Source organism: Simochromis diagramma, unplaced genomic scaffold, assembly GCF_900408965.1.
Source record: "Simochromis diagramma unplaced genomic scaffold, fSimDia1.1 OVJJ01000216.1, whole genome shotgun sequence".
In the NCBI taxonomy this organism is placed as follows: Eukaryota; Metazoa; Chordata; class Actinopteri; order Cichliformes; family Cichlidae; genus Simochromis; species Simochromis diagramma.
The window spans coordinates 180,135-207,850 of NW_024386883.1; the positions used below are offsets into that span (position 1 = coordinate 180,135).

The 27,716-nt window shown below is 41.2% G+C and overlaps 1 protein-coding gene across 2 annotated transcripts; it reads right to left on the reverse strand.

The window, feature by feature from the left end:
* Positions 1-1,686: 1,686 nt before the first annotated feature.
* nectin3b (nectin cell adhesion molecule 3b) lies at positions 1,687-26,878 on the reverse strand. 2 transcript variants are annotated; one of them, XM_040032711.1, is made up of 8 exons: positions 26,648-26,878; positions 19,830-20,177; positions 18,741-19,040; positions 17,600-17,717; positions 17,170-17,321; positions 6,159-6,303; positions 2,756-2,858; positions 1,687-2,439 (listed from the first exon to the last, which is right to left on the reverse strand). In XM_040032711.1, the coding sequence occupies exons 1-8, from the start codon at positions 26,724-26,726 to the stop codon at positions 2,275-2,277; spliced, it is 1,410 nt and encodes a 469-aa protein (XP_039888645.1). In that variant the 5' UTR covers positions 26,727-26,878; the 3' UTR covers positions 1,687-2,274. The 2 variants fall into 2 exon arrangements, with proteins under 2 accessions (XP_039888645.1, XP_039888644.1); XM_040032710.1 differs by lacking the exons at positions 1,687-2,439; positions 2,756-2,858; positions 6,159-6,303 and adding an exon at positions 11,130-14,861 and having other exon boundaries at positions 26,648-26,869.
* Between the last annotated feature and the right edge of the window lie 838 nt (positions 26,879-27,716).

Here is a 27,716-nt window from a genome sequence, read left to right on the forward strand (position 1 = left end):
CAAAGGGTTAGCAGTTTTCCACTGTGTAAACAGGCTCGACGGTAAGACTGCAGCCACCCAAGTTTTAATTCTCTCTGACAAGGAGCAGCCAAGGGTCGCATTATGTATTCAGTGATGCACACGCTCTATCGGGGGTTGCGCTGACCCATTTGTCCACTAGGTGTTACCCTAGGAAAGTCTTCGCTAGAGCCCGTAACACGAGGACTGATCTAAACAAATCACTGATTTCTTTCAAACATCTCCACCCTCACTGTGGTGTCATTACAACGTGAGCTCTGGCTTTCCACAGCACAAACACCACATCATTGACTCACGGTAATAATAAGAGCTTTTCTCTTTGATGTGGGCGCCACAGTAATTGCAATGTGACTGTGACCTTGAGATGATTTTTATTTCCCTTAAAAAAATAAATAAAACCAAACTCTTTTCGTCACTACAAACTCTTTTTCAAATCTTCAAGGCCTTCTTCTCTTGTTTCCCCGTGTCGTGACTCAGAGCTTCCATCTCTCAGAGTGTTTACTTTAAAAAGGTCACTGAACACCCTCATCTGGAGCGTTCTGTCTTCACACAGCAATTCAGTAGACTCTTTCTTCTATTCCTATAGCTTTTCAAGTGGTTTTGATATGTTTCCAACTGAGAACACACTTGGCAACAATATGCACTTTTAATACATACGCCAGTCAAAAAAATAGCTCAAAACCATCTAGTCACAGTGAAGGAATGTGAGCACTACAGCATACACGTATCAGCAGGGAATCCCCTCCCCCCTGCCAAATGTTATAATGGCACTTTAAAAATATTCTTTCTCTGGCTCCTCACAATAATAATCAGACACTATATCCTACAGGATTATGAACTATGTAATCTATTTTAGTTTAACAAAAACAATGCAAGCATCTTTCTTCAATGCACATGAAACCAAAAAACAGTAATCTGTACTGTTGCATATCGTCGTTTCCCTGATTTGTGGTAGGTTAAGTCTCCACAGGATTACAAATCTACATGTTTTGTTCCTAAAAAAAGAACAGCATCATAACATTACAACCGCACATCACAGGGCTGCGACAGAAGTACTTTAATCCCTTTATGTCTGTGTTGCAGCTAGAATATTTAGTCTCACTGGACCTCACAGTTTGGTCTGGTGATGTAACTGAGAATATGGATTTATGCTCTCCAACAAGGAAAAAAAAAAGAAAACTTTATTTTTGCAGGCTAACTCTGACATTAATCTAGTCTCTAACCACTTTTACTCATGTATAGGCATATAAACTGATGCAGTTAGTCCTTCTAAAGCACTTCGGTACCCTAAGTAATACACACTGAGAACTTATAACAAAAGGTAATTAAATGAATAGTTGGACCTTTTGTGAAATGCCCTTTTCCCCCTAGTATCTCTAATTTTGTGCTAAGCTAAGCTAACAGACTGCTGGCTATAGCTACATATTTACTGTATAGACAAGAGTGTGTCACCATAGACTGTATATGAAAGATGGATGTAGCTTTTGCGTTGGAGGAGTGTCTTTAGGAGTGCCTTATTTTTATTTCTAAGAAAAATAAGAGCCACATATGAGGATATTCCTTTAAAATCTCGATCGAACAGTAGCAGTATAATGTCCTTGTAAGTGGATATCAGGCCCTTGTAGAGCAAAATTTAGTATTTTGGTCTAAATAACCCAAAATGTGATGTCCACATATGTGGACGCCAGGTCCTAGGAGGTTAAAAATGCTTTTTATCAGCCAGCAAGAAGGCGTCGCCTGTGATTTCAAAAGAAATCCGGTTTCATAAAAGTCTATGGGAAAGCAGCTGCTGAGCCCTCAGTGAACACTTATCTGATGAGTTTTTAGGCTCTACTTTTCAATCTATGATGATACAAAATAACGTTGTGTAAATTTTAGTCCCCATTTGTATGAAAAATAAACGCTTTAATGTGAGCCTACTTTGTGACTGACAGGTTTCTACTGTATGAGCTTGCAGTGTCCCTCAGCTTTATATTCAGATCTGCCTGCAACTGTGAGATTTGGTTTAAAGGAGCTAACATGACAATGTCCACCTTCTTTGTACAGTCTACAGGTGACAGCCAGCGTACAGCAGAAAGGATTTATGTTTTAAGAAGAAAAAAAAGCCTGCATATAGAGAGACACTTTCCTCATACACTACCAACCGCTTCCTTCTGTGGACTGATGGCTCTGTGAATCAGGTGAAGCCTATAAGCTCGCTGCTGCTCAGGCAGAGTGACTGCCGGGTGATTGGTGGACTGTGATTGGAACTGTTCCTCACACGTAGTGTTCACGGTGGTTGATGTACACCTGGTCTGTCCCACTCTGATGACACACCCACTCCAGACGGGAGCGCTGATGGGTGGGGCTTTGGGCTCCCCGCCTTGCTGTGGGTGGGTGCTGCCTCTCCGTGAGCGCGTGCCTGTGCTCTGCCCTGCGAGTCTGTAGATTAAAAGCAAAAAACCCAAATCATCACCTAAATCATCTTCTATCATCGTCACCCTTTAGGCCTCTATAATGTGTGAGACTCCAAAAAAAGGACAGGGAAATAAAAAATTAAACTCTTCAACATATTAAGTTAATAAAGCCAAAGAGCCTCCTGCTTAATATAAACAGATTATGACATGAGTTAGCTCGTTGTTACTGCTGCTTGTTGTGACTCAGTGCGCTTCATTCAGTGTTAATAATTGTGGTGTAGAGCTGTCATGATTCACATACGTGACTTTCAGCTGGTTGTAAAAAGAAAGTGGGGTTTTACCTGACACAGCCAGGCCACTTGTGATGCGTGGACTCCCAGAGGAACAGCCGGTGCTCTCTCGGAGTAGGGAGGAGGCGGCTTGTGTGTCGGAGGAAGGTCAATCCTTCAGAGGAAGAAAAAGGGGAAGAAGAAATGTCAATGGAGACAAATTTCAGAGTGGAAAAACACTGTACTCGCAAAGAAACAGAATAAAACGATCAGCGATAGATAAAATCGGTACAAAATCAATTTACTGGATCAAATTTGAAGGGCAGCCACTATAACGAGTTCCTTCTGAGGCATATTGATGTTGTTTATGGTATCCTGCGATAAACTTTGAGATGGATTCACAACAGAAGAGGCAGCAAAATCAACTTGATGTGCAGAGCTTTAAAGATGTGAGAATTTTTTAGGCGGAGACGATGAAAAACAGACGCTCTGTGGAAAACATCGGAGCCTACAGAGGCCCTGAGGTGCAAAACACAACAACACAAAGGCACAAGATTTCAGAAAACATGGCAGAAAACAACAACAACAACAAAACAAAAACAAACAAACAAAAATCACAAAATGATGATACACTTTTTCTCCCTTTGCTGTGGTTGTGTTTGTCTTGTGTGTTTCGTCAAATAGTTTTTATTATTTGCACCTGAGGGCCACCGTACAGATACTGCATGTCTGAAACTTGATGAAATTTTACCTCTCTTTTTATTTTTAAATGCATCTTGCAAGTCCTGCAGTTTAATAGTCCTAGACAGGGTATTCCTCGAAGCCCTGGAATCCATTATTACAGATGATTAAATGAAGATGGCTCAGTGTACATGACAGCAGGTGTATGAAAGTGATGGACTTCCACGCGGACGAGTAAATTAGAACATTTTCTGACAGCTGTTCCTCTAAACACCTGCAAGACGCTGAAGTCAGACTCGCTCCCTCGCTGGCTGAAATCCCCCTGCCCTGCTAAACTGAAGCCTAAGAACAAACCTCAGCCATTCACAATACAGCGTCATGACAGGCATCGATTTTCTAACACTGTGTGTCACTTAATGCCGAGTCTCTCTTTCATATTTGGGATTCAAAGTGACCGATTACAGTCAGAGCTTCTCATTGACCCGCCGTCTTACTCTCACGTCTGCGTGTGATGAAGGAGGTGATGAAGCCTCCTCCTCCCCCTACCCACGCCTTGTTCCACTGGGACTTCCAGCCACGGTCACACTTAAAATGCTAAGTTTGTCGTGGCATTGACCAGCCTGACACACGGGCTACATACATTGAACCTGCACCCAGAGGCTGATGGGTTGTTCGTTATTCAAGCCGCACCTTTGAGGCGCAGTTGGGAGCATGTACACTAGATTTCTTCTGACGACGCAGTCGCTGAAATTAGGATGTAAATGTTTACATGGGAGAATAAAATTGGATTGAGGGAACAAATGACTGAGTGTTCTTATTTAGGACGATGACAGAACACATACTTGTGTCCTGGTAATTAAGATAAGATAAGATAAGATAAAACTTTATTAATCCCACGGATGGGTTCCTCTGGGAAATTCGGTTTCCAATAGCACAGCACCGACAGAAGTTACAGAACGTGAGCAGAATATTATATAAATAAAATACACGAAAGGGATAAATAGAATAAATAAGAATACAAGGGAATTGCACATTTCAAGTATTGAAGTCTATTGCACCGTTGACTATTAATAAAAGGTATTGCACAGTGAGGTGAAGAGGCACTACAGCTTAGTTGTCCCCCCCTCCTTTGTCCTCCTGTTTCCCCTCCCTCTCCCCTCCAGAGAGGAGTTAAACAGCCTGATGGCGTGTGGGACAAAGGAGTTTTTAAGTCTGTTGGTTCTTGTCTTTGGGAGAAGCAACCTGTCACTGAACAGACTCCTCTGGTTGTTTATGGCCGTGTGCAGAGGATGCCCAGTATGGTCCATAATGTCCAGCAGTTTCTTTAGTGTCCTTTTCTCTGCCACTGTCACCAAAGTGTCCAGCTTCATGCCGACCACAGAGCCAGCCTTCCTGATCAGTTTTTCCAGCCTGGATGAGTCCTTCTTTGCTGTGCTGCTCCCCCAGCACACCACACCATAGAAAAGTACTCCAGCAACCACTGACTGGTAAAAACATCCTCAGGAGCTTCCTGCAGATGTTAAAAGACCTCAGCCTCCTGAGGAAGTACAGTCGGCTTTGGGCTTTTTTATACAGGTGCTCTGTGTTGCATGACCAGTCCAGTTTGTTGTCCACCCACAGCCCGAGGTACTTGTACTTGTTGACCACCTCCTCCCCCTCTATCTGAACCAGCAGTGGACCTGCTCTGGACCTCCCGAAGTCCACAACCAGTTCCTTGGTCTTTGAGGTGTTGAGTTGCAGGTGGTTTTTGTGACTCCATGTGACGAAGTTCCTCACCAGACTTCTGTACTCCTCTTCCTGATTATCCCAGATACACCCCATGATGGCTGTGTCGTCTGCAAACTTCTGAATATGGCATAATTCAGAGTTGTAGCAGATATCCTGCTGTTGAGAGAGGGGTTGGAGAAGGGGGGTGTCATACTGTCAGGAAGGGGGGGGGGGAGCGAGGGAGGTAGGAGAATGGGGAGAGGGCTCTGTAGTAAAGGTGAGGGTGGGGGGGGTTGTGGGCTGGTCAAACCTGTTGAATTGCTGCCACTTTTTCCGTGTGTCACTGACATATTTGCAGTGGATATAAAACCACTAGTATTAAAGAGACTACAGGATTGCTACTGCGTTTAGCCCTTATAGCTGCCTAACTTGAGAAATACTTGGAGTGGAGTGTTCATGCTGAATCATACACTAACAGGGATGGATGAGAGGATCAGCCTGCAACCTTGGAGATATGCTCCACAGGTACACGGCAATGTTTCTTATATAAGGGGTATTAGACTTGTGAGCACTGCTGGACACATTAAACATACCTTTTGAGATGCTATATGAACTTCAAAGTCAAAAATAGTGTTAATCAAAACCTCCCAGGCTTCATCTCTGTCCACAAAAAACATGTATAAGATGCTGCTCAGATCTGTTTTCTTAGAGTATAAAAAACAAAGATGGCACACACACAAAGATTTTAATGTTGGTCATGGGACTCTGGCAGAGGGTGACCCAGCTCCTCCTGTAAATAATTTAACCTCAGAGTTATTCTTCTTTGCTCTAACATTAACATGAGTGCTGGTGCACTGTACAAAATAGGACAAGGGCTTGCTGCCAAGACAGCAATTATCCGCCACCCCTCAACCTTGTCCCGCAGACTCCCTGCTCCAGGGCGCGCACCGATGCAGCATTCTCCACAGCAGGAAGGAGCAACTCCCTGAACCCACCGGTGGGCTCCCATCACCTCACACTGTATCATGCAATTAATTAACCAGCTGAGCATGTTCTGCATGCGACATGAGTAATTCGGTCCACTTACACTTTGTCTGTGAAGGCCGGTGGTGGGGCTTTGCGAGCGGTGTGGATCACAATGATGAAGACCACGATGAGGAAGAGAGCGAGGACTGCGCCCATCACGGCTCCGGCCACGGTGATGGAGTTTGACCTCTCTGCTTGAGACTGGTCTGAGACAGAGAGGACAGAGAACAGTCCAGGATACCACCAACAACACAACGATGACAGACCACTAACATCCTGGCAGTGAATGAATCAAAGTGTACACACAGTCAGGCGCCGATTCAAAGATTCTCATTCATAGTCCCAATTTACAACATTTAACCCATAAACACAATTAGAGTAGAGCAACAGCAGTTTAGACCTAGAGGTAAGGAGAGTAAACTAAGTTGTTCCAGTTTATTTTACTTATCTTATGGAGATAATATTCTGCCCACATTAAAGATCTGACTATAATTAGAAGCACTACTTCTCTACAGTATGAGAGTCCAAACTGCTGCTGTCACTTTGGTTGGTGCTACATTGGGTCAGCCAGAGGACTGCTCAGCTGTGATTGGTTGTCACATGCATCAACTCAATTATCAAACAGTTGTAGAAAAAGAAAAAGAGTCAGGAGAAAAATGTCACCGCTCAAAAAGGAAATCAAAACAAAACAAAACCCCTCCGACCTACACTTTGCAGGTCGGCACCCCTTTTTGTTTGTTTTTACTTCACTATATTTGATTGAGCTCTAAGTCACACTCATGCAAAATGTTTGGAGAAGCCTACCTGATTAGCCTTTATTTAGCCACCCAGCAAATTCTTGTTTAAAAGACTACCAGCCATCTCAACAGCTGTGAAGGTTGAAGTTGTCTTTGAAGTAAAGACTGAAATAACAACTTTTGACGCTTTCTGCCTTTTAAATATGGCTGTTTGCTGTTTGTCATTTCAGTAATTCAGATATGTTAGGTTTGGGCTGTTGGTGACAACTTACTCTGAAATCTGAGTCGGAAAGTTGAAATTTTGTGATTCCCAACTCTGCCTTGCAAATTTGTATTTATTATATGCTTATTTCTTTATTTATTCACTTTCAAACTGAAACAAGCATCCTTGAATTTTTAACATGGGTACCACTGTCATTTCTACATGCTGAATATTAAGCTAGTAGGCTAGTGGCGTGGCTAGTATGGGAACAGTTAAGCCCACCATAATGCATTATTGCACTTCTTACAACTTGTCTTGTTAAACAAATAAATTGCATAAATCTGTGACACACTCCTTTACTACTTTTAGATTTGCACACAATAACAAGTTCCCCAAAACTGAGCGTTTTATTGAGCCATTGCACAAACCACAGCTGTGCAATGATCTGATTTTACTTTGTAAAATCAAGTTAAAACTGAGGGTTTTAACCCTTTATTGTTCAGTCCAGACTGAAGTATGCGAAAGGACTACTTGGAGAAAGATTATGCATACTGGAAGCATGATCTTTGGTCAGTTGAAACATGAATAGAGCCCTTTGGCCACAGAGATAAGAGGGAAGTAGGAGAAGGGTACAACCCAAAGATCACTGTTCCCGCAGTTAAACACGGTGGTGGGAGTATTACACTGTGGGGGACATGTCAGTGCGCCGGGAATTGGGAATCTCATCAAGGTGGAAAGATTTTGGAAAGATGTGGAAAGATTAAATAAACATGGATGTGTGACAATTTCAAAAGAAAACCTCAAGCAGTCAGCAGCAAAACTGGATCTGGCTAATTAGTTTGTCTTCTAACACAGTGGCCTAAAACATGTCACTCCTGGTGAAGAACTACCTCCAGAGGACCAAAATAAATGGTACTGATTGGCCTGCACAAAGCCCTGACTTAAATTGAAAATCTGTGGGGTGAACTGAAAACCAAGGTCCATGCCGTTAGACAATCAAATCTGGAGGAGGTTGAGAGATTCACCAAAGAAGAATGGGGTGGGAATGCTCAGGACCCACGCGTGTTAGTGGCATGTTGGAATTAGGTGTTTAGCAACACTTGGGAAATACTTTTTAGTTTAGTTTTCATAGGGAAACTAATAATTGTTTTCTCATCTGTATATTTCCCAGCAGCTACAAAGACAGTTTCTCTTTTCAAAAAACAAACACTACTGGCCATGAAAAAAAAAGTGCTGATACTTTGCTCCCAGTAGCCTTTTACTGTGTCCGAGTCTGTACTGGACAGCCATGTATTATTGGTATTCATGAAAGGGCTTTTGCAATTTAACTGAGGTATAAAAATGCCATTTAAAAACTCTGTTACTCACTAAAAATTCACTGTCAGGGTTAAAACACTGAATCCATCCGTTGCTTTACCTCAGTCTTGTGTGTGTGTAACAGTATTATCAAAGTGTTGAATTAGCTTTGTTAGAACATATGCTCCATGCTGTCCACAGAGGGGATTAAGGATTAATCGTGATTAGGATGCATTAAACTCACAAAACAGCAAGCTTTGGCAAATCAGCAGTAATGTATAAAACCAAATGTAGGACACTAAAGGAACTGAAGGACAAAAGGTGACAGAGGAGGCATAAGCATAATGGTCAATTCCCCTTGATTTAGCTCTTGAGAGGGGAAGAAAAAAAATCGATGTGCTGAGATGAGAAATCTAAATAACAGTTCAATTATGATGCATATGGAACAAGCTGGGATTTCTGAGCTCACCCCCGAAAGTCACTTCTTCCGCCTCCTCCATTCCTGCCGTCCTCTAACGGTTAATAACCATTCGATTACCTTTGATGGCTGCTGAACTATGTCAAGGGCCTCTTGAGTTGATCAAAACACCTTTAAAAATGTAGTTCATCAAGCCGGCTGATTTAATGCCTTGTGACAGACATTTTCAGGGGACCTGCACAGGGTGGCTGCTTTAAAGCCACAACGCATGGAGCAGCTGTAGGAGTTCATTAACGGAGGTAGTGTTTCGTGCATGCTTCTAGCTAAGAAATATCGAGACAAATTGTACTCAGAAACAATCCTGCATGTTCCGCCCTGACATTTTCTCCTCATTGTTTTAAATACCATGTATTCTGGGGAGGGGTGGTGGGCCTCGGATTACTGGTGTTAGTGGTGGATCAACTGCCCCACACTGGGATCCGGCTTCAGGCTTTTTACCGTCCCTTCTCGAGTCTCTCCCGCTTCAGCACTTCATCACACAAACAATGCTGCTGTGAGTCCAGCAGAAGCACATGCTGATCAGTGAGGTCAGTTTCAGACGGACCCTTTCTGGCCAAAACAGAAGTAAGACAGAGCGAGTTGGCCAAACACCACCCCCCTTCCCACCGATACTTAAGGCTCAGGGGTCATGCTATTGCCTAGACAACAGACCCCCCTGGGAAGCAGATGCTGGTGTAATAACGATGGGGGGGGTTAGAGCAGCATTTCAGTATTTTGAGTTTTTGTGATGATTACAATGTGATGCCACCTCTGCTGGGGAGTTAATATCAAAGTCTCTCCCCTCACTCACAGTTGTCAGAGCTGCATCCCTCTGCGCTGCCTGAGACGTTCGCTCACTCCTTTGTGTCTTGTGAAAAGTATCCTTGGAAACTGTTGTGTCGCAGGCAGCGAATCCGCTGATCTTCTGCACGAGCGTCTCAAACAAATTCAAGCATTGGGGGGTGACATCATTACTGCCACCGAGCTGCTTCCCCATGCGTTTTCACACTGCCCTGTTTCAAGGTCAGGATGAGAAACTGCTGTGACCATGATAAGATCTGTAGGAGACAAGACAGGTCAGCTGATGAAGACTTTTATGGCAAGAGCGTCTTGAGGACCTAGAGTGCCAGCGCAACACTGAGTCACACTTGTATATGTCCTTATAAGCCAGAAGAGCTCTCTGTAGTGCTGCAGGGAGTAATGGGCCATTTTCAGTCTGTCTGCACGAGCTGTCACAACAGCACAGCCCAGCTCTGAGCTCCACGCAGGCCCCTACTTTGTGTGGCCAGGTAGAGCTCGTAGGACGACAGCCTCCATCAGCAGCTCCAGATGAGCTTGTTGCCATGGGGACAGTCAACGGGCTGGAGAGCAGGGACTTTGGGCCAGTCAGAAACACTCAGCGTTTAATTTTACCAGCTGGTAGACAGTGGGAGAAAGACATGGGGGTGGGAAGGTGGTGGATTTACAAAAGAGAGGTGCTGCAGGGGAGAGCAAGGGCCTTTCTGTCCTGAAACAAAGCAAACTAGGACTATTAATGAGGGAACCTCGAGCACATGAGGTGCTGGGTCTCCCCCGACCACAGGAATACCACTGGAGATCAACTGATCAGTATTTAACCAGATGGCAAACGTAATAGGGTAACATCCGAAAGAAATCTTTGTTATTAAAGTGTAATGAGGATCAGTTGAAGTGAAGGAGGGGGAAAAAAAAAAAAAAAAAAAAAAAAAAAAAAAGGAATTACATCATTTGTGGTGTCCCACATATGCATACTGGATTTGAGGTGTGTGTGTGTGTGTGTGTGTGTGTGTGTGTGTATATATAGGGGGGGGAGGTTATGCAGCATTACGCGTTACGGCGCTAGAGATGATGTCATTTATAGATGAACAAAGAGGCTGAGACTGAGCAGTCTGAGTAATAGGAAGCTCAAAAACCTCCAGAGAATAAAAGAAAGAAAAAGAATTCACAGGTGCTAAGGTGCTTTATTGAACTAAAGTATCTCAAAGAGATTGACAAAATAATGTTTGACTGCTTTTGATGACATAAATATTTTCCCTCGTTCAAGAAATGTACATTTTCTGTATATACAAAAAACAACCCACAAAAAAAAGAAAAAACCCCTGAAAAACCAAACAACATGACTGCAAGGTGCTTTTCATTGACAATTTGAGACTGAAGGTAATTATACATTTCTCTGAATAAAAAACAAAAAAAAACCCCAAAAAAACCAAAAAAACAAAAACAAACCAGTGGCTATACAGAAACCAAAACCCCTGACAGAACAGTACAGAGGATGCAAGTCATTTTACATCCAGATGTATTCAAGCTTTGTTTTTTTTTTTGTTTCTTAATGCCTTTAGGTTCGGAAACATACTGCGTTTCACTGCCACAAGGGCAGAAAGAGTGAATTTGGCACTACAAATTCCTCCTAAAATACAGAATGCAATGAAAATCAAAACCCAGAGGTGACACATCAGGTCATTACATACGCAGGTAAACGATAAACACATTTCTGCTAGATATCTAAGGCACTAGGTGTGTATTTCTCAACAGAAAGTGAAGGGCATTTCTCAAGGTAAGGATATTGATGACTGATCTCTATACAAAATGTCACAGTAAAACTGTACTTCATTAATCCAAGTGCAGGGCTTCAAACTGACGAGCCAAGCAAAAAAAGTCTATCGATCAGAGGAATTTCCGTTTTAGTGCATAGGAGCAAACACAACAAGGGTTTAGGCTACCGTGCTTCCTGTTAGTTTCTGCATTTATGTGAAAGTGACCAGAAGGGCAGACTGAATAGGTGTCAGCAGCGGACCAATACATGTAATTATTCAGTCAAAATGAGGCTACAGGGCTAACAAATTACCAACTGTACATTTCCGTGACACCTCCAAAGACTCACATTCTCAATTACAACCTAGCTGTGCAGACCCCCCCCACTATAAATGCTTTTTCATTTCAACTACTTTCTACCAAGGAAATTAGTGCAAATTAAAACCTTTCGCGAAAAGAAAACATGCTCAGTTTTCAGAAGTGTGAACATGATTCAACCTTCAGGAAGTCATAGAAATGTGCACCTTCAGTCTATAAATTACTTCTACTGTACAGCATTCAAAAACAACATGAAACACAGTCAGGGGCCAGAATCTCAGACTGATAGTTACAGTGGCTCATTATCAAATCTCATGACGACAACTGCAGCCGATCCACTGCACAAAATTCACACCCTGACAGAATTTGTGAAGGTTCATTATAACATAACTAGCTTCGATTTTGACAACTGTTACTCTAATGTTAAAGCATCTTCCTCCCCCCCCCTATTTCGGGCTACAAAACCCCCGTTTACAACAGTGATGCATTAGTCATTTAAGTAAGCTAATTATCAGTTGTTATCTAGTCGGTAATACGAATGTGAGACACTGTCATCGTCATATATATATACACAAGTTAAACAAAGATTTGGCATCTGGCAGAAAATACTGTATAAGTAACCATACTACTAAAGTTGGCAAGTATTCACATCTAGTGTATATGAAAGAAAAGTCAGATCTCTTCCATGCAGTCTGGTGAACAGGTGCATGTGCCAAAATACTCTAATTTTTACGTTTATACAAAAACCTAAGTTTACCTTTAAATCCATTATAGCTTTGTTTGATTCCTGAACTACTGGGGCTGCAGAGCCCAATGACACTAACACGTACAATGCTTTCTCCGCAGTTTAATCACAGTTCTTGGTATGGCATGTGATTTTTGAGAGTCCTGATTGGCAATAAAAGGTGACTGGTTCTAAATGAATAAAACATGTTTTTGGGGAAAAGAAAAATCATAGGGTGTATCATTATTATTTAATAGCTACTCAAAGGATAACTGTGTGTTAAAGATTTAATGATGATGGCAACAAAATATTGTCTCCAACTCCTGTGCTGTGGAGTTTAGTCAAAAGTGCTGATAATCACAGGTGAAAGTGACAACACAGCCATTACAAAAACTACATAACACTTTTTTTTTTAATTTTGTGAGTACCAAATGTTTAAATCGTAAATGAAATGGTGAATGTCTGAGCATGCGGCCGCACACTCCAAACAATACATGTCACAGATCTGTGACACAGTCATGTCTTGTTTCTATAGATTACTCACAGTAGACAAACAGTCCAACGTGGTTGAGTGTGGTAGTGTGTACTGGCTGCATGGTTTCTCTGTGCTACAAAATACTAAGAGGCCAGCTTACGGTGGCTCCCATACAGTAGGCTCTTTAAACAATGCCCCTGCTGATGGCGCTCTTGAAATTCCAAGAGTCCTGGTTTAGTGCCAGGCTTAAACTTCTCAAAGAGATCCATTATCATCCGATAGACAACATGATAATGTGGTTAACTAAAGGGAATGTTTAACCTGAAACTCTTCCCAAAAACCAGCAGCTTACATAAGTTCTAATAAAAATGATAAACTAGGAGAAATATTTTTCCAGGCTTCAAGGCTTGACCGATATGACAAACCCAGTGTGCTGGCACAGCAGACTGTGCCCCATTCATGTAGCCCTCCTGCCTGCTCTCTCATCACTGGGATAAAAGACGAGCTGAGGACAAGCAGGAGAAACGCTCACAAGGTTTACACAAAATGTGCCAAAACCTTACTGGTCAACTCCTCAAGCTCAGTTCTTCCATTGTGATTTACCTAAGATTTTAGTACAAAACAAAAAAGGTCTGATGACTCAGCAATCCATTACAAAATCCTGCAAAAACAGCAGTTCAATAAATCTTATGACCAAGAGTGTGTTTAGGTAATTAGTCAAAATGGAATTCAGATTTCTCAGGAAGACAAATCCTGTTTTAAATAAACTGATGTACGGCGGCTCAGCTGTGTCTTACTGAAGAAAAATGACCATCTGAATTTTATGGATTTACCTGCAATAACTACATGACATCATCTAATTGCACTAAGAGGCCAGAGTTCATTTAAACAAATGAGTACAAGCAACATGAACACAAAAGGCAGAGTTTGTGAAAAAAAAAACTCTTCTCTCAGACAATCGTGCGTGATCTTAAAGCCACCGGGGCTTCTGCTCAGTAACACATTAGTTATACTCAATCAGCTGTAGCAGTCCATGTTGTAAGGCTGAGACAACACATACATCGGCTCTTTTGTTAGTCCGCACACGCACCGTCCACAGGCTGCCCACACTCAAAACAGAAATGTATACATTACATCTCAAGTGTCATCCAGGACGCTTGAAAAGAAAAAAGAAAAAACAACCCCCCCCCAAAAAAAAAAACATGTTAACTACAAAACACACATTAGAGATGCTGTGTGTGCATACAGAAGAAAATAATGTGTTTTCCCCTAATTTGATAAACAAAACTTTCCAACTCATGTTGCATTTTTTCGTTCCTGCAGAACTAGGTACCTTGTCAAACATACCACTCCCTGCGTGAAATGACTGAGCCATCTTTATGAGATACATAATCACCGTCGGGCCCGCTATCGTAGCAGTCGTCTGACATGTAGGGGGAGCCGTTTCCCTGTAGTTTGGGTGAATGAGGGTATCTGACACATCTGGCCTGCTGTGGACTAGAATACTGTGTGTGTTCATGATGGTGATTCTGTTGATGACTGTGGCGCCTGCTCTCCCTCATTGCCCTAGTGTACCCATTAACAGGATACTCTTCTCCGTTATAGTCACTATGGTGGCGGCGGTCCCGCTCCTGCTTCAGCTGGCGGTCGCCCCACTCCTCTCGATCATGGTCCCGATGCTGAGATCTGCTGCCAGCTTTGGTAGGATGGAGTTCGTGCTGAGTGGGAGCTTTCTGGAGATCATTTGGGCCCAGGTACTGCTTGGTGTAGTAGTTCCCATGAAAGGTCTGCTGCTTCCGTAGGTAACACACACCAACCAGAGACAGCAGCAGCAAGAGGAATAAGGCCCCTCCCACGGCCCCACCCACTATGGAACCAAGATTACTTTCGGGAAGGGCTTCAAGTGTGGGGGAGCTCAGAAGGACGTGGCCCTTATCATCCACAAAAGTGGAGGAGAAGCCAGTTAGGACAGGAGTGGTAATGGTGGAAGGCATGGTGGGAGGATCTAATGGAAGGAAGGAGGGTGAGGGGGGGATAAAGAGTGAAAGACAGAAGCAGAATGTCAATGCCAACTACATTTTGCTAAGAAGGAAGAGGTTGACTAAAACATCTAAAACTATAGCAGCATCAGGTTTGCAAATTCCCACTGTTACAGATTAGTAAGTAAATATAAAATTGTATCACAGAGAACAATGGCCTCACCTATTAGATGATGGATTAATGAGAAAAGTTGGATCTAAAAACCTGTCCTAATCACTATATCCTCACTATGTGTATTGTTAAGCATACTCTGATTTTCAGTAATGTCTTTTCAGATGCTCTTAACAATAAAAGCATACTCTCTGCCAACATGGACAGCCGACTAGTCATTCTTACTATGCTTATTTGAAAAATGAGTGCATTGTAGAGTAAATTCTGCATGATTGAGTTTGCTTTGTTTCTTTGACCGCAGAAAAACAGGAATGCACACAGATGTCCAGCAATGTCACCACCACACTGCACTATGTTTCTATGTGGTGTAGTATGCTGTGCTTACATACTCCATTCCACTTGAAATGGAGTTTATTGGGATTGAGTTTACTGTACCTAAGAGTTAGTTTGTATGTACCCAAAAATCATAGCACTAGATCTCTGTAAAGTTCAACGAGACACCACAACATAACAGCTATTCTCTTGTGATCAAAAAAGGAAAAAAGCAGGTGACAGCGATAGCAGACCTGACATGGCTCAAACTGTTACTTAAAATCTTTAAGTTAATGTGCATTCTTTTACTTTGGGCAAATCAGGCCATGCCATGTGTTCAACACTTTGTTTTTCATAGGCTACAACTTTTGGTATTTTTGCTAAATTAAAAAACCCCATTGAAAACACTTTTATGGATTTATCTCTATCATAAATCAAAGTCTTTAGAAACTGTCTAAAAGGATCAGGTCATGTTTTCAGCTACTTCTGTATTAATTTAAACTAAAAAATAAAATAAAATATGACAACAGGCTTTGTCCCTGTTGTCCCCTCAATCAATTTGTAACTTCAAAGTATTTGCACATGCTGATGGCAGCTCAGCACATTTTCTACATGCAGAGAGAAACAAGTGACTTGACTACATGATAAGAAACACCAAACAGTACCAGTGATGTCCTTAAAATTCTGCAGTCTGTAGGGGTTATCAATGGTATAAGCAGATTATTTTGGGTATATGTTTTAAATGATCAAGAACATACATTTAAGACCCCACTTTTCAAGTATAAACTTTCACTATTCCACGAATAGAACACCAACCTTAAAATGTAATGGATTAGTGGTTTTTATCCACAAACAGACAAGCCAAAGGCTATAATTATAAGAAGCTAGAGTAATGGAAAAAATCTGAGTCTAAAAGCTTTAATGGTGCTGCAAAACTGCTCTGCCACTTTAACCCTGGTGCCAGGCCAGATGTGAGGCAAAGATTCACATCTGAAAGAGCAAACACATGAACCCGGAGGTCTGTGGTCTCCAAGTATGTGAAATGTACAACTCCATGAAGAGTGAACTGATGAGTACACCCACAACACGACACACACACACACACACACACACACACACACACACACACACACATGCACAATGGAGGGTACACCAACATGCATAAGCTTGTGAACACCCGTACAGGTCTCTCAAAGGAAAATGAAATATGAATGATAAATAATAAATAGGAGTTGAAAAGAACTAGTTAATGTTTTATGAATCTGGGACATCATCTCACAGTGAGGCTGCAGGCTTTTGCCTCTCACTGCATGACACATGCAGGAATAAAAGAAACACAGAAAGGAGGCGAGAGAGTGATGAAAAAGGAAATCACATCATAATCAGAACTTCATTCAGAAAGAGAGCTTCCACTGGCAAGACAGATTTTGTGAAACCAAAGGAACATGCTCATCATTCACAACAGAGAGACACGACGCACTCAGATGCCAAGCCAGCAGGACAGAGCAGAGGCAGCGCACTGTGGTCTGAAGAGGCCAAAATTATTTGCAGCTGTTTGGCCCAGGAACTCTCTTTTGAACATCTGGAGGCGTAATGTTAATCAAGCCTAATAAGCATGCAATTAAGACCAAATGTATTAATATCAGTATGAACACAGTGTACCATGGGTGATTACTTGATAAACTGTCAGTATGTACAGAACGAGCGAGAGTGATAGTGTCACATTTCAGTTTGAAGGACAACGACACAGGCACCGATACCCTCTATGACGTGCAAACATGCACAATGCTTCCTAAGGGAAGAGAAGGCACTAGGAGTCAGCTTTGTTCCGGTGTGTATACTCTGCTCACCTTGTATGAGAATACGCACATCCCGACTGCGGAGGTTGATGTCATTGGCAACCTCACACCTATAAACGCCAGAGTCATTCCGCTGGAGGGGACGCAGGAAAAGCAAAGTGCTGTTTATCATTTCCACCCCTTCAGGCATCTCTCTGTCCAACCTGTGACACACAAGAGACAGAAACCTTAAGACACGCAGAGGGACACACAATTGATTGGGACATTTCATGAGGAAAGCATAATAAATTATCATTTGAAAATTATTTCAAGGATGTGAAAACCTTAATTTTACTGTTTATTTTATATCAAATGCAAAGCTCTATCTTACTAAAATATCAGAGTATAATTCAACCTAGCTCGATCAGCAATTGGCACGCTGGGTCGATTTCAATCCCAGACAAACCGTAAACGTTACACACAGACATACGGATACTCATACCTGATCCACCTGAAGTGATGAGCTGGCGGGTTAGCGTTGGCTTTGCACGTCATTTGAACATTTTCCCGGCCTACGTACCAGTCTCCATCATACCCAACGACGGAGATATCAGGAGCAACTGAAGAGAGAGAAAAGCAATTATGTGACGTGACCACAAAATGGCCAGACACAGTAAATGGCCTTAGAGAACAGTACTCCAAGTACAACCATTTTCCTGGTTTGTCTGAAGCATTATAGAGAGTCTGAGGTCAGTAATGGGCTAAAGACATAAGCTTGCAAATATGCACTAAGATGCTAGATAATCTATAAACATAATCTGCAGAGAGAAGCAAACATTCATGAGTGCTTGTATATTGCAACGTTTTCCACAATCCTAAAAGAACCATCAACACTACACAACTGCAACCATGAAACAGTGTCCCCCCATTTTTACTGGTTTACCGTTTTCATTTGCACATTCATTATGAAAATAATGTAACTGAAATATTGTGTTGACATTGCACAAATATATTCATTAAGGTGCTCACAAGGTTTCTGAGAAGTCATCTGCACCACCCTGGCTCTTCTGCTGGTATGCATTTGTTTCACACAAATATACTATTACAAAGTAAAAGATTTTGTTACATGGAAAAATTGTTGCCACATTTTTTCCACTGTTGCATTCAGTGAATGAGCAGAAAATCCTTTATAGTTACCATATGTCACAAAGCAGTAAATCAGAGCAAAGAAAAAAAAAAAAAGTATCTGTCAAACAAAGACTTTGGAGGTGGTCACTTTACTCTTTTCATAAGTTGGTAGCACATGTTACGTAGTGAAATAGCTGTACTACGCTGAGTACATTTACTGTGGCATCTATGGGATTTGACTGGAAGTGAACACTTTCTAGACAACCAATATTAAAACATAATCAGCTTTTTGGAGTTTTTTTTTTTTTTTTTTTTAATTTAGTGAAGCTGTGACACCACAAGTGCAATGGGTAACTGATTTAATGATTATCGCAATCTTACAGCACAAAATCTTCTCTAAACTTTAACTTACTAACTCTGGCAGGAACAGAATTATTAAACACATTCTTCCCATATTTATTATTCTTTCAGTTTTTAATTTGTTAGCCCACTTCAATCACTCACAAGGCACTTACACTGCACATTGAGCTGGTAGGGGATCCTGAAGTCATTCTGCAGAGCTGGGTGGCGGACCACGCAAGTGAGTGTGTTGCCCTGAACATGACGTGTAGGCTGCCAGATGTAACGTACTTGTGTGCTGGTAGTACCATTGGGTTCATCAAGTAGCTGCACCTCTGACTGGCCAAAAAGGTTGGACTCCCAGGACACTTCAGCAGGTGGTCTGGCTCGCTCAGCGATGCAAGTAGCGACCACAGTTTCATTGCCACCATCAATCAGTGCAGTTGAACCAGCAGACACGTAAACCTTCGGCTCCACTGTTATTAACAAGAGTGAAAACAGAATCAACAGAGACAACAGTAAAGACTTTGAGGTTGCTTTACTGAGTTTCAAATGTTTACAGTACACTGATATTTTTCCTGCATTATTAATTGCATTTTATTCCTTTTTGTCCAAGTTAATGTTAGCAGCTAGACCTGTGATCTGTTCTGTGAAAACAAAGAACACACTAGGCATCGAGAACGCAGAGTAACTAATTATATGACTCTCAAAAGACCGCAATTCTGCAATGTGTGATATATTGGAGGACGATCTATGATGATCTTGTGGATTTCTGTTTTACGTTTGTTGGCTTCTATTCACTTCACTATAATAATGGCAACAGCAAACATACATAAAGTACTATTCTGTTAAATAATATCACAAGACATGACAATTTGTTTTATAAATGCAACACAAAACTAGAAACACAGGATTTAACCTGCACATAAAAGCTTTCTATGCAAGCATCAGGAGTAGATGCTGACTAAATTAGTTTTTTCTGTCTTTTTCTGGACCTTTTCAGTGTATTCAATGCATGATTGCACATTTTGTAGAGTACAGCATTTGTTCACGCACGAGGGAGGACACATTACCTACATTGAACATTTGAACACAAAAGAGCATAAATATTAAAGATCAAAAAACAAACTTTCCTCCCAAAAAGATTTGGACAGAAACATAAAAACTGAATAATTGATCTAATTATTTTATCTCTACCAAAAACCGCCTAAAGGAAAGCCAGTGTTTTCTCAAGAAAAGTATATCAAATGAAGACACACACTTACCAAGTACACTGACTGTGGTGGATGCTTGAGTATTTCCCAGAGGAAATGTGGCTACCTTACAGGTATAGATCCCGACATCAGCAAAGCCCACGTTTTCCAGTACGATGGTGGCATCATGGGAGGAGGGTGAGCGGAAATACAAACGATGGATGAATTCTGGAGGGATGGAGGTGCCAAACTCCGGGTTGTACACAGCCACTGTGACAGAGCCTGAAGGCAGACGGCGCTCCCAGGAACTCTGAGTAAGAGTAAGGTTTGTGCCAACCTCCACCCTGCATTCTAATGTCACATTCTTCCCCAGCACGGCACTCACTCTTTTAGGCACCACCACCTGGCTGCACCACACACCTGCCAAAGAGACACAAAATAACACTGATATACAAATCACCTTGTTAATTTGTAAACAAGGGTTTAAGGACACCTGCTGAAGTGTCCTGGGAGTCCAACCTTTTTGGCCAGTCAGAGGTGCAGATATTTGATGAACCCAATGGTACTAGCTATTAATAACTATTTTTGTGTTGTTTTTGAATTCTTAACTGGCGAAACTTCAAGCAACTAAAGACAGAAAAACAAACGAGTACAGAATCCAGAGCCATTGTGCTCAAACTATGTGGGAATTCAAAAATACTATCATACCTCCATTGAGAAGAGGGTATTTCTGGTGTTACTTCTGGCTTTACTAGTTTAAAAAAAAAAAAAAAAATCAATTTAATATCTATACAGAACTATCTGACATCTGTGGGTATCAGACTAGAATCCAAACTTGATCCTACCACAGCAGACACTCGGATCTTCAACAAATAATACAGTTTACTGTGTGATTCAGTGTTCCCATTGATGAGTTTGTTTTGTCTCTACAGTGTTCCTCCTCCTGACCTGAATTCAGGACTTCAAAGCAGGCTGCCTGTATGCGTTTTGTCCAAATATAACTAACCCATGCACTCTGTCACCTGCGCTTGTCAGAAATGTGGCATGTCTTGAAAGCAGGAGCTCAGTGTTGTGGAAGGTCAAAGAAATATGAAGACAACAGACTGCGACCGGGCAGGGAGAGAAGGAGGAAATGGAGAGAAAAAAAAAAAAAAAAAAAAAAAAAAAAGGAAACGGTGAAGGGAAGAGATATGCTAACATGATGACATCATCGATGAGAGAAGAGAAAGCTGAGCGTGAGGAAAAGCAAGAGAGAAGTCATATAAAACACAGGGGAAGGAAATGCACAATCAGGATTCCTGTACAAAAAAGAGGAATTACTGGTTTAAAAAAAATAAAATAAAAATAAACACAACACTGCAGGACTGCCAATGCCTTCAACTACGCTAATTGCAACAAGCTGCCAGCAGGAAGACATCATCATAAATCAAAACCTGCTGCGCTGCTTGGCAACAGACTTCAAATATTCTATTGTTGTTTTGCCAAAAAATAGCTCCGTCTCTGACCAATCTCCCTCAAAAAGGCCATGTCCGCAAATACTGGCACAGCCCAAGGAATTTTTCCTACCCCTACAATATGAGAAGCAAATATCTGTTTTCTAATGTTACCGTCACTGGAGCCTTTTGAGTTGTGTAACAACACTGTACTTATTTATCAGTTTTTCTAGTTTTCACTAAAATTTAAGATTCATTTAATTACAGGTTAATCATTAGGACTTCCAGATGACAGACGACTCTTGTAATCGAAGCTAAGTTGCTTATAATGTGACTTTGTCATTATGACATAGAATAATCTACCTTACAAACTGCAGTATAGATTGTTGTGCCCTTAGCGTTTCTTTGTTTGAACTTTTGGCTGAAAACATAGATATGTAGCTATATTCGAGAAACAGGATGACATGTAAAGTAGGGGAACTGACAGGCAATTTAAGAACTTTAATATGCTATGAATGCTTTCCTGTGTTAAAACAAACAAACAAACAGGAAATACAAATTCTTTGGGTCAATAAGATAAACTAGTAGCAATCCAAAGCCATCATTCACACTTTAAACTAGGAAGTGTGTCATCAATGAGAGTTTCGCTTTGGAAACAAAATGGAAAATGAATTTGCTTATACTTTTCCTTGTCATCAGAAATATCCTGATATAATTTAGGGCCTATGTCACTGACCCTCGGTTGCAATCAGGTCCACGTGTTGGTTCTTCAGGCGCTAAAATAATGGGTTCTGAAACCTTCTGGCGAGCACTGCTCTGTAGCAACATTTGTGTAACGGCTCATTTGTCTCCCTGTGTTTATTTCCCTCAAAGTCCAAAATTTTCCAAACAGCGCTCCTTCTGTTTTATTTATCAATCAAAACCATTTGGAGAGACTCTGTTTGCCATCTGTTTAACATACTGCTAGTTGACTGGAGAGAATGGAACAAGTTGCTTGAAAAGAATCGCACCAAGAGTCAGTGAGAGGGCAGCATGGTGTGTGTGTGTGTCTGTGTCTGTGTCTGTAATAGACCAAGAAAACCTGCTGGAACTGGTGCATCAATACTCAGGATAAATATAATGGAAAAATACTGGTGACTGCCAGCGCTACCCCTCAGTCTCCTATGTTATCAGTCTCAAAGTCCTACGTTTTTCTCAAGTTATCACATCCACAAGATTTCACTGAGATTTAAAATTGTCCAAGATCTTTAATAGATGCACTTACTGTATCAATTTGAAAATCCTACATGACTTTGTTCTTGAGTTAACGTATTCACAAGAATTTCAGAAATCTTGACCGTTAACCTTGAGATCGATGTCACTGAGGTTTAAACTCATCTGAGATTTTTATTAGAAAGACCTGTGGCATCAATTTGAAAATTCTACGTCGCCACATTCGAGTTATTGCATTCACATACTTGGGTGACGACAATACCCCATCAGCCTTTTATGGCTGACGGGTACAAAATGACATTATCTCATCGAAGCTCAACAAACATTTGTGAATTATTTATCTACTCGTATTAAGAAACTAACAACATTTTCATATTACTTTCAAATATTACTATGATTTAATCATTACCATTAAGCTCATTACATGGAGGTTTGCTGCCATCTGAAGCCAGTTTTCTGTCAAACAATGCTACACTACTCTGGAGAGAGTAAAATGATTTATTAAAAGCGTGAGTGTAAGCTATGTCGATTCCTTTCTACAAGCATACTGAGCTTATTCACAAATGGAAGGCACCACATGTTTATGCAAATAAGAAAAAAAATTACAAATACAAGATGGATAAGGATGACTGCAAACCAACCATCAGCAGTCGAGCTACTCTAAAACAGGCGTATGCCCTATTTTGCCTAACACACAGTTAACAACTTCCTCAAGGGAGGAAAAGCTGTTCAGAACATAAAAGAATACCCCACAGCAAATGTTTGCTATTCGTTCAGATGCTCAAATTAATTAGAAAGTTCCCCCAAACAGAGCATCTTCGAAACAAGGGAAAGCCATCTAATTGGACACGAGATGCATGTCACCACAACAAGGTTTAGAAATAAATATCAATATTGATTAATACCTTGTGTGAAATGCCAGACTGTAACTACAGTAAAGCACACTGTAAACAAACCTTTTCCTGGAGTTAAAAGAAAGCTCGTTGTACAAGCTTTTGAATGACTTGACTAAATTGCATGAGTGAAGGCATAGTGAAGGAAGAAAGCAGCACTTTTCCTGCACTGAATGTGTAATGGAGAGGTATAGCGACTGCATTAAATTTTTATTCGTGACATGACGACAACCTTACATAAGCGTGCCCTCGTTTTCTCCAACTCGGAGTAAAAAAAAAAAAAAAAAAGTGAAGAGAAAGTCTATCAAATCTTATGTGAAGTCTATCTTCACATAATAGCGATTCCTTCCCTCTCCTTTTGATGCTCTCAGACAGCCAAAAGAAAGTGTTTTTTTAGATCTTGCAATCCTTAAATCCTCAGAAAGAGCAGAATCTTCAGACACTTTCAGTTTGCTTTGCAAATTCAACACAGTCTCTCATTGACACAGAGCAGAAAACAGATTATAGATATCCTGGCATCAAGGACACACTGCTCCCTTGGGACATTCTGCTACTCATTCTCACTTTATTGGGCATTACATGTGTGGCAGCAATATCTTGGTACAGGACACCATGTCTTGTTAAAAGTGGAAATCATAATATAATAGGTGATGGTTATAGAACCGAAGATGGAAATCCAGTTTTGTAGAGAAGGACATGAGTGCATTAAACACCTGTTTAATAAGCTGATCTTAACCCATAGTCACATCAACTTCTTACTTCAAATGACTCCGTCTTAAAATGGCTGTCCATCAGTAGTGAATCAGCAGGAGCTATTCAAGTTCAACACCGAGCTAATCTTTGTGTGCATGTTGCAGTATTTTTCTTTTAACTCCAGGAGAACGTTTGGAGAACATCTTGTAAAGTTACATTTTTATGTTGCCTGTACAAATCCAACACCACAATTGAAAATAAACAAACAGATAAAACAATGAATGAATATTGAATGTTTCATATTAAACTGAAACCTTGAATATTAAACTTGAAAATGCTGCCATAAACACCATATTCAAACACATACACATAATAATGGCAGCTGCCTAATAATTATGAGAAGCACTTGGCTCACCCTAAAAAAAATAAAATAAATAAAAGATAAATAAAGCACAGATAAACCTATTGTGTGTGCCATTTGAAGTCGAAATTTCTGAATTTCCAGTTAGAATTTTATTTTTGATATACATTTTTTGTGCTTTGAGCCTTTATTGTGATAGGCCAGTGAACAGAAGGCAGGAAAGAAACACCCAGCAGAAGATGGGCAGTACATAATCTCAAGGTTGACTTTGAACCCGGGTTTCTGCATTTGCCTTATGGCATCAACCCACTGGGTATGGCTAGTGATGCATGAATGGCTCTATATTGCCGTTTTTCCTTGCTTTTTACTACAGGAACACGTTCAACTCTAGAGTGGTGTCACTCCCATCTCTGACATCCAAGTCAAATGGGACACATCATTAGTCATGGTGAAAACTGTGCAGAGCATTGCTGCAACTGATGGCTACAGCCGCAGTTCCCACACAATAAAAGTAACTGTTTCAGAATCACAACATGTTGATGACAGCACATTGTTACAAGTTTAAAATTTATGTGACCACTCTGTGATATGCCCACATGCCTCTCTCTGAGGTGCTAAGCTAAGTTTCAGGCCTCCTGTTTGTTCTGGAAGCTTTGCAGAATAGTTGGCATGATGATTTTGGCTGTTGAACCCGATTATCTGAAGCTCAAGCACAAATTATCTTGATTTTGGGGTGGGGTCCTACCTCAGAATGGGCCTTCAGAGGTGTGACTAGCCCACAGTAAAGGCAAAGAGTCCGTTTTACTGAAATCAGTATATGCCCAATCCATATTCCAGTCACAAAAACATTATTTTTCTCCAAAACTACAAGAAAAACCCTGATTTCCATACAAGACTCTTGGTGTATTTTTTTCAAACACATAGCACCAGACCTGTTGCTGAACTTGTACTTAACACTTCTGCTCCACATGTTGTTGTTATGACATCTATGATAGGTCTGGTTACTTTTTATTTTTATTCATCATATTTTATGTTTATTTCCCTTTAAGGCCTAAACATTATTAGCCATAAATGTATATGCATCTATTTTGCATTCAACAAAGACACAAGGTCAATCTCCTCATTGAAATGTACTGCAGTCTTAGAGTGAGTCAGTAAACTCATGTCAGGTCTTTAGAGAGTTATGGAGCTTCACTGGGTTTTGGTGTAGTGTAGGAGACCAGAGCTTTTTTTGGTCTGCTTGCAAAACTACAAGAGAGTCCCTCTACTATCAAAACAGGGATATGGTGCTGGTGTGTCCACACAGGTAGCCTACAGTGGCATGTGTACCTGCTTTTTTTGTTCCCCCCTCTAAGCAGTGTATACATCTACTTTGTTGATGCGTTTAGTCAGTCTCATGGCCCTTTAGATATGGAAAGATTGCTGAGTGAAGTAAAGTGCTTGCTCTGATTCACTCTAGCTCGGGATACCTGGCTGCAGCTCATCATTATTCTTGGGCATGACAAAGATTTAATTATAGATGTTCAACTGGGGAAAAAAAAAGAAGTATATTTTGTTCAGATAGTTTTAGCATCATACTTGATTAAAGCAGTTTAGAGGCAGGGTTAGAGCTACACTGTCATATTCGTGCTTTTGAGTCAACACTTAGCACAAAGTTGGCGTGCTTCAGGGTGGAGTCAGGAAACTCCCCACTCCCTGATTAAACCATAATGAGCTCAGGCTCCTCTGCAGGCACATGGTGGCTGACCCTCATCCCGACCTGATGATGAGGGGGGCGGGGGGAGTGCTGCGCTAGCATTGTCCTCTCTGGTGACACGACTTGAAGTTCCTCAACATTTCTGCACGAGCAGCTGGCGTGACATACTTCACTGCATCATGTTACTTTAACAGAAACTGTTTCGGGAGCTAATATGGCTGCCACTGAGTCTGCAGTGACCTAAGTGTAGGCTGTGTAGCGGACGGTATATCTGACTGACTATCACCGCTCGCGCTCCTCGGCGGTTTCTCCGGACTGTTTCTATGGCAGCCCGGGTTCGCACCAGCATCCGCTGTGGTGGCGCTGGCTAGCTACTACTCCCGAGGCGTCGGAGTGAACTTGTAACCAAGTTTGGGGCTTTAAATGCCACCGGCTAAACTTGCTAGACTTGCGGCTTCAAATAAGCACGCGGCGGCAGCTAGTTTTGCCGACTGAAATTTATCCGTGATGCGCGAGACACTCACGCAGGCTCCTCACAAAACTTCTCTGTAACGTTGGTAGGACCCCCCAAAAATCACCACACACACAAAATCAGCACTCACCTGTAATACTGAACAAAAGGAGGAATAATGCAACCTTCCTCTGCTGTCTGAAGTAACTCCTTTGAGAAGACGGTAACATTTTCAAAAGCCGTGCAGCCTTCTACCACAGGACCAAAGCGTAGGATGCATGCCAATCTAACAGTATGTGCGGAACAGTGGAACCTCCTCAGCAACAACTCCGAACTGCATGCGGACTGTACCATCTATGATCGTGGAGCGGGGAGACTGGGGGCTCACCTGACAATTGATGTAAATGGTAATTTGTCGAGGTTCGACAGCAACCTCCCCCTAAAGGAATACTCCATTAGTATACACATTACGTCATCTCTGTTGATAACCCGACATATTATATTGATTCATCAAATCACTTCCCCCCCTTATGTGTCTTCTCACAGAATAAATAAATAAATAAATAAATAAATAAATCCACATCCTTTACGGCTGCCAAAAATATGAATTCGGTCTACTTTCTTTGTTTCTCAATAGGCACCAGGATTTACAATTAAATTATATCATATTTTAGTTAAAAATAAATTGGTGGAAGGCTTGGCCTTTTAGTAATTAAACTTGTTTTACATGCAACGTCTTCTACTCTAATTCTTTAACATCGAAATGTAGAAAAAGCATTTTTTTATTTGACATATGTGGTCTAACCATTGACTCCAGACATTCACCACCATTTTGAATTTGAGCAACACATTCAACCAATCCTATCAAAATTGGATTACATTTCATACCATTCAACCCTTTAAAAATTCTTATAAGTATTATTTGATATGATTGACAATACTTTCACAAGGCAGCTTCCTCCTCCCATCTGTTTTTTCTCTGAAAAGAATTCGGTTGAACATGTGATTAAAACATCATAATTCATGTATTAGACCTCCCCCTAAATATATTTGTCGTAATAATGATGATGGAGTACTTTTTAAAAAGGGCATCATATCACAGTGCTGACATCCTGTTCATCAGGGAGTTCACAAAATGTCAGACAAATATGTGGAAACTTAAATCTCAGCATAGGATTGGAAATCAGCATGCATGGAGTTCAGACTGGCATGGTGAATAT